The sequence below is a fragment of the Watersipora subatra genome, chromosome 6 (assembly GCF_963576615.1).
Source record: "Watersipora subatra chromosome 6, tzWatSuba1.1, whole genome shotgun sequence".
Lineage (NCBI taxonomy): Eukaryota > Metazoa > Bryozoa > Gymnolaemata > Cheilostomatida > Watersiporidae > Watersipora > Watersipora subatra.
The window spans coordinates 92,081-105,332 of NC_088713.1; the positions used below are offsets into that span (position 1 = coordinate 92,081).

General features: G+C 35.9%; 1 protein-coding gene across 1 annotated transcript; it reads left to right on the forward strand.

Moving 5' to 3' along the window:
• The first annotated feature begins 378 nt into the window (after positions 1–378).
• LOC137398823 (uncharacterized) lies at positions 379–3,117 on the forward strand. The gene has a single exon (XM_068084997.1). The coding sequence runs from the start codon at positions 379–381 to the stop codon at positions 3,115–3,117; it is 2,739 nt and encodes a 912-aa protein (XP_067941098.1).
• Positions 3,118–13,252: the final 10,135 nt, after the last annotated feature.

Genomic DNA, 13,252 nt, shown 5'->3' on the forward strand with positions numbered 1-13,252 from the left:
ATCCTTGCCATTACAATCAGCTAACCGTATTTCTGAAATGTGCCTGTTTGTGCCATCAACCTCTAAGACTACATCAGATACCAACACAGTTACTGTTCCTTTTGCCCATACAGTAGTACATTTAGCATGCACTGGCTTAACATATACTGTGTCACCAGTTTTGTACGGGTCTCTTAACGCTCCACGTAAAAATCTTTGTGGCTCTGCAACAACGTCAGGATTTCTTACTGCGTAGGAGTATAGCATTTGCGAAGGTACAATACCTCGCCTGTTTGGGGTATTGCTGTACCAAAACACCATTCTGTTACATTTTTTAGTGCACATTTTGTGATTGCTCTAATAAACCACAAGCTATTTCGGCTCTAAACTACACTAGAAATGTCAGTGAAAGTATCCGAGCTTATCAAGACATATGAGGATGGTAAAAGCGGTGACTTCAGTGTATGGGTGGACAAGCTAGAGTTAGTGGCCAAGCTTCAAAAAGTAGACGATCTCACAACCTTCTTACCACTATTATTGTCAGGAGCAGCATTTGCCATGTATAAACATTTAGAAGATGATATCAAGGAAGACTATCCTAAACTAAAGGCAGCTTTGTTGACAGCTTTTAGTGTAGACAGGTTCAGTGCTTACATGTATATTCAGCTGCAAAACCGAGCTTTAAGAGATGGTGAAGCGTTAGATGTATATCTGGCAGATCTCAAACGTTTAACAACTTTGATGGGACAATCAGAACCTGACCCATTGCTTAAATGTGCATTCATGGCGGGATTACCTACAGAAATGGCTACACAACTAAAATCTATTGCTTCTGTAGAAGACATGGGTCTTTTGGAGTTAGTGAACAGGGCCCGCATGATGATAACTGCAGGAAATGGTGAATCAACCTCATGCGCTGCTGGGAAAAGGAGGCATCATTGGCAGCGCCGTGAGGTCAGGTGCTACCAGTGTAATAAACTTGGTCACATCCAGAAAAAACTGTTTTTAGATGCAGGGAAATGCCAGTGGGGAAGTGCATGCACCGGCTCCAATGTAAAAATGACCCCCAATGTAAAAATTTTGGTGCTACCGTTTGTTTATGTATGGATAAAAGGCACAAAGATAAAAGCATTGGTGGATAGTGGATGTGAGCAAACAATTATACAACAACAGTGGGCACAGCAGTTAGGATTGCTCCCGAAAGGTCCTCAGCGACAAATAATGATGTTAAATGGACATATCACTACATGCAAGGGTGAGACAACTCTTGACATAGAACTGGATCACTTTTGTAAAATTACAGTTCAGTGTATGATTGCTCCGAAGCTAGTAAGCAGTTGCCAGATGATACTGGGAATGGATAGCATTGCAAAGCTAGGCGGGGTATCTATAGATAAAAATAGAGGTGTACTCTTTGGAGCAAGACAGTTGAGAACAGTTGGCGTGATGCTACGTAACAAAGCTAGTCCTGTCAGTCATAATGATGACCAACAGCCGCCGATAGTTATAGATGATAGAGACTTTAAAGCACAATTTGATGGTCACAAGTGGACAGTTGCTTGGAAGTGGTTAAGTAGAGAGCCTATGTTGTCCAATACATGTGGAGAATACTCTATAAATGATGCCGTCAGAGAAGAATATGAAAAACAGGTTATGCAATGGATAGAAAACGGATGGCTGCAGCCACACCGAGAAGCGCTTCTTGGACCTGTAACTGGCATTATTTCATTGTTGGCAGCTACACAACCTAATAAAGAGACAAAGGTACAACCTGTAATGGATTATAGCAGAGAACTGAATGGGTATGTCAGCAGTCATCCTGGTTTGGACACAGCAGTATGCCAAGACAAACTCCGCAAGTGGTGTAAGTTAGGCAGTGATGCTTGCATGTTAGACTTAAAGAAAGCATATTTACAACTGCATGTTGATGGTAGTTTGCAGAGATTTCAAGCTGTTATGTTCCATGGAACATTGTATGTCATGACTAGACTAGGTTTTGGTCTCAATGCAGCGCCTAAGATTATGTCAAAAATATTGTCAACAGTGTTGTCACTTGATCCTGTGGTTGCTGCTGGTACTAATCATTATATTGATGATATTTTAGTAAATAAGTCAGTAGTGCCAGTCGAAGTTGTGCGCAGCCACTTGTTAAAGTTTGGTCTAGTCACAAAAGAGCCTGTCGATTTACGTGAAGCGCGTGTTCTAGGGCTTCACGTGACAATCAGTAAAAAAGGTGTATGTACATGGCAATGTGACTCAACTGTGCCAACAGTAGAAAGCATTCGTACAAAAAGAGATTTGTTTTCTGTGTGTGGTAAACTGATTGGTCACTATCCAGTAGCTGGCTGGCTACGAGTCGCATGCAGCTACATGAAGCGGTGTGCTGCTGATGGCAAGTGGGATGATGCAATAGCAAAAGAAGTGCTGCAGATGTTAGATGAAACACTAAATAGGGTAACAAGACATGACCCAGTGCAAGGCAAATGGTCTGTGAATAGAGATGAGTGTTGCAAGGTCTGGTGTGATGCGAGCTCTATAGCTATTGGTGTGTGCATAAAAATGGAAGGTAGCATTGTAGAAGATGCATCATGGCTAAGGAAAATTGATGACAGTATGCATATAAATGTAGCTGAACTTGAAGCTGTACTTAAAGGATTAAATCTTGCAATAAAGTGGGGAGTAAAACAAGCTACGATTGTCACGGACTCATTATCAGTGTATAACTGGGTTAATTCCATTATCACAGAAAGCCATCGCCCCAAAGTCTTTGGATTTTCAGAAATGATAGTCAAAAGGTGGCTGGGGGTTATTGCGCAATTGGTAGAAGAATATGGCATCACTCTACAAATGTCCTTGGTCAAGTCAGCGGACAATGGTGCTGATGTTTTAACAAGGGTGAACAAAAAGTGGCTGAAACCACTAGTATCATGTGTGGGCGTAGCAGCAGAGGAAGTTTCAAGTATTGATGAAGAAATATATAACATGCATCAAGTTCACCATTTAGGAGTTGACAAGTTGAGTTACTTAGCTAATCAGAGGTTTGGTGACAGAGCCTCAAAAGATGTGATTGAAAGGGTTGTGAAAGAGTGTCAAATCTGCAAACTACATTATCTTGATGTACCGATGATCAATTTCTAAGTCTAAAGATTCATGGTTTTCATTTAGAACATTAAAAGCGTAACCATGTAGATAACTAACAACGCTATTGGACTATTATTTCTATATTTTCATGTTTGCCTCAGTCTGATAGTTAAAATTATATAAAAACAATTTGAAACATTGCTACAGCTAACAGCGTTAATATTTTCCATCAAAAAGAGAGTGCAGATTTAAGGAAAGTTTTCATCGAGTTGCCAGCAAGAAGAATTAAACTTATTTTTTCCATTATTCTGAGGAGCGAATAAAACATTACAGCAACACCCTCGATTTGAACGTTATCTGTAACAAAACACCTTTATTATAGGGAAAGGAAAGGGTTGAAAAACCGCTCAACCTATGGTTTGGGTATGCCAAAAATAAAGCTACAGTTTACTTCACTCGGAAAATCTTTCAAAAAGCACAAAAACAGACTTTTACATGATAGCAAGTTGTAATGTTTAACACTTTTAACTCTAATGACCGGTTTTTGGCATTGCGTAGGGTATGTCAGAATTCCTGCGGGTCGGTATTCTGGCAATCACATAACCTCGTTAGCAAAATCTGTTTTTAATTAATAACCGAAAACAATAAGATTAATTCTTGCACATGATGTTATATCGCAATTTTCGCTTCTATTTGTAGCAGTTTTTAAATAGATTTACTCATTTCCTTGGTTTTTATAACAAAGGTTCTTGGAACAATATCTTGAACAAATTGATACGATTTGTTTGTTGGTGGGTCATAAATGATTGTGAAGCAAATAAAGAATTTTACGATATCAACTAGGAATTTCCAGTATATTTCAAGTCATGAAATGTTGATAAACAAGTGCACAACAGATACGACACTGCTTTAAATTTTTTCACGGGTTTAGAAAATGTAACAATATTATTATAGTTTTATCCTGAGTAATGGTAAAGTACTGCTTTTTATTCTGTTTGATGACATTTTTTGTGAGTTGCTCAACTCTTTCGCAAGTGTTTTATCAAACTAGCTTTGCCACCTGGCGTTGCCCGTGTAATAGAAGAATATTTGGACAAAAAATTGGTTTGTATTTAACATATTACAACATTTGCCATTCTAACTTTCTAACTACATATCATGAGAAAAGTTTTTTGTCTTACAAACAATGAGAAGTAGTGAGAGTTTTGCTAATAGCCAGTTTAGTAATGTGAGCAAACAGCTTTTCGTGACGTTATGCTATGACCCGCGTCATACGTAAAGCAGTTAGGTTTTGCTCTGATATAATGACTTATTCGACTTCCGTAGCAGTTCGACTTCCGTTGTCTAGTGGGCAAGGCATCAGACTGGTGAATGGCTTAGTTTGAGATCGAATCCTCTTTGGTATGGAGTATTTATTCCAAGATATTAAGATCTATAGCTGGGTTTCCGGCGACGACACATGGACAGACTTTGAGAAATATACATGTATATATATACAGTGAAACTCGGATAACTCAAACTTCAAGGGACCGAGCAAAAGTGTTCGAATTATCAGAGCGTTCAAGTTATCAGAGCACTGACACAAGTCCATGTATTTACTTATTTATTAGTAGATACATGAACATATACAAACTATAATATAAATCAAAAGCACAAATGGCTTGTTTCAAATTAAATGCTTCTAATGTAAAGTTTAAAACGTTTTTATCAAAAAGTATAGAGATTTTTCTATCACTTGAGATTGGTTTGTTGTTTGAGGTGATGTTATTGCCAGGACTTTTTTTAGATTGACATTGGCAAAACTTGATTGTTGCTGAAATGCTCAAAAAGAAATACATCTTTTTCTTTTGAGCGTTTTACCCATGATCAGTTTTGCCGATTTTTCTTGAAGTTTATGCAAAGATTAACTTACTTTACCTGGCATTCGTTAAGAGCAACACTCCGAGGCAGTTCAATTAAAAGTTTTATGAGGTTTTACGGTAGCCTACATTGTATATCACTAACGTTTTTTGAATGGATACTTATTGAATGTACACACGTATTCTGTGTTCAGGTCAAACGATGAATAGTTTTTTTTAGCTAAGTTAACGTATACGTTTAATTACCACAATTTTTAAAACGTTTTAAACATTCAACATTCCGACGTTGATTCAACACGGAATCCACGTCGGAAAACTATTCATCACGGGCTAGCCGGGTCACGCACTGAAGGATTTTCGCCACGCAAATACAAAACAAAAACAACATGCTGTTTTTGTATTGTATGTGTGTGGCAAAAATTCTTGCGCCCGTGACCCGGCTAGCCCGTGCTATTCATCGTATAACAGTATAAATCAAATTTCACCAAACCTTTAGAACAGTCGTTGACAAAAATATTTTGCCGATGGAGGTAGTAACGACGCTTATGAATTACGAAAAGTTGAGGTTTACCTCTATGGCTTGGAATAAAGTGATTTTCTAAAGCGATAGCAACCGTTTCGGTAGCCGTTGGGCAAAAAACAGTTCGTTATAACAGTGATGAGTTCGAGTTATATAGAGCCATTTATCATTGCGTGGGAACGGACCAAGCAAATCCAGTCGAGTTAACCATGTGTTCGCTATATCCGAGAGCGAGTTATCTTTGTTTCACTGTATATATGTATATATATATATATATATATATATATATATATATATATATATATATATATATATATATATATATATATATATATATATATATATATAGATATCATTGTATTATGAGCCCATTTAGATATATTCAAAAAAAGTTTAAACCTTCAGATCATTGGACAGTTTGATCGTGGTTAGTGACACACATTTTAAAAAACGACAAGAAGTTTTATTTAGTGAAAGTTTTAGAACCTGAAAGTCGTCTCTCAGAAAAAAATAACCTTGGTAGGTTAACATCAAATAGCTATATTCAGCACCTTTTTTACAGCTCCATAAAAGCGGCTAAATGATGTTAGCTTTAAACATGGAATGTTTAATGATTTTCTCATATTTTTTCTGTGTGATTGCTAAATTTCATTTTCTCATGAAAATTTAGATTAAGTTTAATCATTTCCATAAAATTTGTAACTGCTTATAAGTTTTCAAGTACCAACTTTGCAATGAAACTAGACATACATAACTTAGCTAATGCAGCTGATTGTTCATTACTTACAACAAAGTTGAATATTCAACTAATGTTCATTACTTACAACAAAGTACAATATATTCCGACTATTACTTACAACAAAGTTGAATATTGTGGGGAAGCAGTGACTAATTTGTTTTTTCAACGTACACATAAGCTCTGGAACTATCACATAATAGTTAGAGAAGTTGAACAATATAAGTTTATGATTGAAAGTGTACGACATATTACATTCGTCATCAAAGACAGTTTATTTGGAATGAATAGCACTCTTCTTCAACCTTTTGCATATCTTTGTAGGTTTCATTTTAGCAATCTTTGAGCATCGCCTCTTGTCAGTATCATAGCTGCAATGCCGTATTTTAAATATATTTCAGCATCGATTAAATTTAAAATATGATGATAAATTGATCTGTGTACACACATATAATTAAGTTTATATTGGCACCAAGGTAAAACTATTAATATTTAGATCTAGATTCATAAATGTGCAGAGATATGTACACTATGTATACAAACATATATACTATACACAAATATATATTCGTATACGTATATACATATATCTTGTATTTGAATAATCTTAATCATTGTGTCAAACATGGGCTTTCACTATTTTGCTAGTTTTGCTTAGCTTGTTTATTGCTGTTTTTCACATTAGTGAATATTCAACAAACTACATCCTAAACCGTTACAAAGCGTTCAAAATCAACCTTATGTTTGACAACACAATGTTTTATGATTAATATAAGAAAGCAGTATAAATCAGAAAATCTGATGAGCTTTATTTGAGATTTACAGAGCTCTAAGTACATTCAAAAGTTACCGCGCCAGACTGGCACAACTTTAGACAAGCAGATGGGACAGCGCAGACACTAGCGTGTCAAATCTCTCACTTGGGTGAACTCTATTTGACTTCAAATTACTTTTTCTATAAACAAACATAAACCAGTCGACGTGCTAGTTACCCTATTGAACAATCGGATGCAAGTGCTTGCAGAAGTACATGTATCAGTTGCAAACACTCTTAACGATACACTGCTGAAAAATAATGTAGAATAAAACGGGTTTCATTCAAAATGGCTGCGGGAAAACATGTATCTAAATCCATCAAAAGAACTCAGACAAAATATAAGCTGCCTACTCCATATTTCTCATATACCGGTAATTATACATACAGGTGCAGGTGTAACTAGTGCAGGTGTAATAGCCATGTCAAATGACACAGGTGTGCAAACAACAGCCTCTGATACAAGTGTATTAGTTGTATCAAACGGCACTGGTGTGCCGGTGACGGCAATTAGTGCAGGTGTGTCGGTCACGTCACATGACACAAGTGTGTCAATACAATCCAGTTACTCAGACTTCAAACAACAAAAAAGCTAAAAGCTGTAACATTTTTTAATTTACAGTGGTTTGAAAACTTTTACAGTAGTTTGTTTTATTTTATTTTGTTAGTTTTTAAGAAAAGTGTTTCATATGCATGTTGTATGTCTGTTTTTTGACTATAGATATACATCTAGATATAACTCATTGTGCTTATTTTACCACTGCAGCCAGGTGTTACGACAACCTCATTAAGAAACTTTTTTTTGGATGTTTCGATCACTATATTTAGGGTGGAGACTCATTTTTCTCGTGCGGAAAATTGTCTTGTCTCTGTGGGAAAAGTTTTCGCCGAGTAGGAGTGTCTCTGTAATCAAAATATTTTTGAATAGCTTCTGGTAGAACAATAAATTTTTATACACACAAACTTCAATGCAAGAATTGCTGTTATTAAATTTACATATGCATGATTTTTATTTGTAAATCAATATTGTTGCTTCTGTTGCAAATAATAATTAAAATAGTAACAAAACAATATTTAAACCTTAGTAGCTTTAGTTCCCAACAATAACTTTTGTGAAATTTGTGAGTATGATTTACAAAAAAGCAACATTACAATGTACCACATGAAGAGCTTTTACCTTCAAGAGAGCCGAGTCATACAACGCTGAATTGGCGTGTAACTCAAATGAATTTCACTTACTAAAAACATTCTGGATGGAAGGTTTTGTATGTATTTCAGCAATATTTCAACTAAAATTTTATCAGATTCATTTGCAAATCCCTTTTTATTATAACAGATGATGCTGGACCGAGACATATTAGACAAAATTTAATTTAAAAAAAATCATACTTGATATCGCTTTGACAAAAACAAATTACCCCTAGTACGGCAAAGACGAACAAGTTCCTTCCGACATTGTGTTCTTTGAGTTAGCAGAGTTCATAGTTTTAATTAACATGTCATTTAGTGTTGAAATACCTATAAATTAATGTAACAAAGCGTTGCAAACGAGAAGGAGTTGGAGCAAAGATCAATGGCGCCCAAAGGGAGTTTTTTGATAAATACATGTAACTACATGCACATATAAATACGTATGTATAAATATTGGTTTATAAGCATATAAGTATATGCCTTTGACATATATATGCATATAAATATGCATATGTATGTAAATACTTTCCTATTAAATTTTTTTAATGTCGCACCATCACGTCGATTTTGTAATTTAGTATTCAAGGGGTTTTCTCTCAATAAAATCAGACGTATTTGTAGAGGAGGTAATTGTTTAGAGCCAGATCGGAGTTAGGCTTCTTATTTAATATTTGATATTAAAGAAACTCAACTACCTGTCAGGTTATGCCTGGTCTTCAACACGCTTCTCACAGAGTACAACTAATATCAAACATCCAAGAAGGGAACCAATATCTAGAGAGATCATGAAGATTATCACCCAATCTAAAAAGCAGCCTTTTCGGTAAGCAGAACAAAACAGATATTGATCAATCAAAGCAAATTCTTCGGTACCAAAATTAAATACTTAATTCATGTGGTTTTATACTCATGAGTCTTTATATAAAACGTTTCCTTCTACTTATACAGAAGCTGCAAAAATGTCAAAAATATGCTTCATAAGCTTAACCACAGGTTTTTTCTAAAGCTGTGTACCAATTTGAATCCATCCAAAAAAGTTGAGCACACATAAAAGCAACTAATCCAAAATAAATAATTTGTTTACTGAAAAAGTTCTCTGTCATAAAAGTGCAGTTTGCAATAACTTGTTTTCAAAATTATTCATTGCTGTTAACATTAAAATATTTTGTATTAAATATGAAATAATAACATGCTTAGCAAGTTAAAAAAGCATTTTTAAATTTGATAGAGATTACACCACTAAAAATGTGCGCTTTTCATCAATGTCAGTACAGTATGTTTTTGGTATAAAAATTGAATTATTGTCATTATGAATTTTGTTCTGAATGTCGATCGCTGATAAGCAATCATTTACCCCATGACTATATTGATCTTATACACCTGTGAATAATCATTTAAACATTCTTTCATTAGCAGTTTATAGTAATGGATTGCAATCTAATAGTCAGCTACATTCAATGTTCAGAAAGATTTTTCGTGCAGAAAGATTTTTCATATTAATGTAGGTTAGGGCATTACTTACAAAATAACTTTTTTTTGCAACAAAGTATGGGCATCACCTTTTGGACATTTAATATAAAACAACAATTTATTGCACCAGAGTGCTTCACAGTTTTAGCATGTGTGACTATATGAAAAAATTAACTTTATAAAATATGAAATTGTTGGACATAGTTATATTTACCTATGATAATGACTTCTTTATTTACTGCAACTGCTTCTGCAAAAAAACAACATGACAAACTTTGACCATTACTTAAACTGTAATGATCTGCATATTACATACAGGTTTCAATAAATCCAGTTCTGTCTGTGTTTTAGCTGTCTATGGAAAATAAAAAACATTTAATTTTATATCGAACAAAAAACGGTTGTGCTCTCTTTACTGCTCCAAAAAACCAAACCACTGGAGTACAAGGCAAAAAGATAAACATACTATAATTTATAGTAGGTATTCAAAGGGTGCACCTACAAAGAGTTTTATGAGTTACGGAACTTTCAAGAGTTGTAGTTTAGCTTATTCACTCGTTTTAATACGGTTAGACTTATTTTTTTCTTGGAGCTTTTTCTTCGGGTCTTTTTGCCCTGTAACTGTTTTACTCCATGGCTGCAATGCTCTTCTCCCCAAATGAGGCTTGATGGACCACCCAATCACCATAGAGATGAAAAATAAACTGGACTCAGTGCTCCTGATGTTGAGCCCCATACTCATATTAATTAATTTCCTGCTTTTAAAATATACGGATAACCTCTCCAACCTAATGGTCCTGATCAGTGCAGTTGAGTGCAACCCCAAATCGTTCAAGCAACCGCTGCCCTTTAAAGGCCATTTGCCTACTTCATTTGCTGACTATATAAAAGCAAGTCTAAGGCGGAGACTTTCTAGCATTTGGTTTCATTGGTCATTGTGTTTTTGGCTGAGCTGGACTGAAGAAGCTTTTCAAATTGTCAAATTAGTAACCAGGCTGTTGGCTAGGCACCCAACAGAATGGAGCTGATCATGGCTCATAAACTCTGCTTTATATTTATTGGATCGCTCGGTTTCTTCTTTTTCATCTATGCTTAGTCGTGCCTTCCCCCCTGACTAGCTTGATTTCTGACTCTATATCAAAGCTGGTGAGCTCTAGTGAAGATGATGAAAGACTATAATATTTTTTGGCAAAATCTTCCTGCAAATCTCATACTATGGAAAAATTATCCCTTAGAATTGTTGACGTGGCAGATGACATTGACACATTCCATTTTTCTGTGACCCTCCGTGCAGAACCAGTTTTTTTCATAAATCATGTTGCCAGTTACAAGGAAAAAATTACAAAGTGTTGTAGCAGGTATTGCAGGTTTTGCGATGGGATTGTCGAAAAACAACGCAAAATGTGTGTGTCTGGTTTATCCTGCAGTGTCTTGGCGACATTAATCTAAATAGCTTAAGTAATGAAGCATTCAGTATTCACGATAGTTTTTTTAACAGGTATCAAAAGCATACATTGTAAATTGATGAATGGGGTTTCAGCAGCAGTGTTGGTATAAATAAATGTCATCTCATTTGCCAATTCTGCTCTGTTAATTGAGGGACCCTTGCCACTTTAGCTAGCTCAGTTTTCTTTACCTTTTTGAGCCAGTCAACATGCTCATGTATCACAAGTGGTGAACCTTCCTTTTCTTTTAATTGGCTGGTTACCATGACCAATGACTTGTAGCCAGACTCAGTCAGCTTGTGGCAGAAGTTAGATAATCAACCAGTTTTTCTAAACACAAGTCATTTGGCCACAAGGAGGTTTGTTCTTGGATAAAGACCAGCCAAGATGCTGTTTTCTGTATTGATAAAGACCCCATTGTCTCATTTGAGTCTTTTGTACCTGTGATTTTACACATAGCCACAGGATCTATTGTTCGAGCCTAAAAGGCCGTTCAAACCTTTTTAGTTTTTTGCCTTTGAAGGCTTAAACTTGTTTAGCGCATCTTTAAAAGACTTACTACGTTTTTCTGGTTTGAAGTCTATGGCGGCTAGTTCGAAAAATTGTTTAAAAAGTAGTTAAGCTGCGGAATCTCAATACAGGCTCCTGGCATCCCATAATCTTCATTTTAGTCATTTTTCATAATACACAACTGGCCTTCAGATGCATGATAGATAGCTTTTCTTGATCATTTACCTTAATGCTACATCCACCTAATTGATGGTAGTATGGACCTCCTCCAGCTTTTGGAGTAGCTCTGCAGTGTAATCATGTGAAGCCGGGACTCTGTAGTTAGAGGGTCATACTTCAGCTAATCTAGCAGGCACAGCTCTTCTTTGAAGCTGAGTGGGTTTAGCATGTTTTTCTGTTTCCTGAGTGTAGTGTATTCCGGTAGCCCTTTATCAGCTAAGGGCAACATGCTTCATTCCTCATGACCTGTGGTTTGCAACAACTCTTTGAGTAAACCAATTAGCCACCATTTTGTGCAGTCTACCTCTTAGTTGGTGTGAGAATGACAGTTGATGATGAGTGACCTTTTGACATGGTAAAGCTTTCACAGATTGGTCATTACCTAACTCTTAAATCAAATCTTTCAATCCGATTAAAAATGCTCAGGCAAAACAATTTAGCAAAAGTATACTTAATAAAGGGCGTTGACCACTTCTTATGGTTTGAATTTTCAGAAAAAAACACTGTATTCTGCCGACGATCAAAATGATCAGTTGTTACTAAGATCCAACAGTGTCTCAACCGAGTCACTGCCAATGACCGTTTAGTTTCCATTGCAGCGAGCATCCCAAGTCTACTGCAACCTTCTACCAAGAGCTTCCAGCATACCATTTTGCATGCTTCCAGTTGCCTTTGCTGAGCTTTACGGCTGAGCATGTCTTACAGCTCTTGACCAACCTCATCAAGTATACCATTATCATATGACTACGCGTAACAAATTATTTGCTCAATCTGACCAAATTCATAAAATTCACATATTTATTTGGCCGAATATCACATAATCATCTGAGCTGTGCATGCACACGGAGTTCGTCAGTGAAAAGCTGTTAATTGGCTAAACAAGGTATTAGCGAAGATGTATTAGTGAAGATGACTTTAGTAGCTTTTGCAATTAGTAGAGTCCAAAACACATATGACAACATACAATTAAAGTACAAGCACAATTCAACATTATACACACACGATGAAACTGTTTAGGTTGCGCTATTGTTAGTTATCGAGCATGATTCTAACAGCTTTTAAAATGTACGCAGTTCAAACCACACAGGGCGACCCACAAAAAATATTACGTCAATTTGCCTTAGTGAATAAGATGCAACTGACTTTATTTCAATAAAGATGGTAACTCTTTCTAAAACAGAACTTGGCTGTCACAAATAGAATTGTTATTATTATAAGGAAACGACTTGTAGACATAGTGTCCAAACAATTAAAAACAAACAATAGCGCAATGTAAGCAGTTGCATCATGCGTACTATGTTGAATCACACCCATTTTTATTGTGTGTCATCATACATGTACGTTTTTGTGGTCTGCAATGGCAATTGCAATTCCTTGGTCTGTAACTGCAAAAGCTGCTAGAGTTGTGCTCGCTAATAACCCATTTAG

What these genes read in the sequence shown, in the direction of transcription:
- LOC137398823 (XM_068084997.1), top strand. Translation starts at nt 379, where the DNA reads ATGTCAGTGAAAGTATCCGAGCTTATCAAGACATATGAGGATGGTAAA.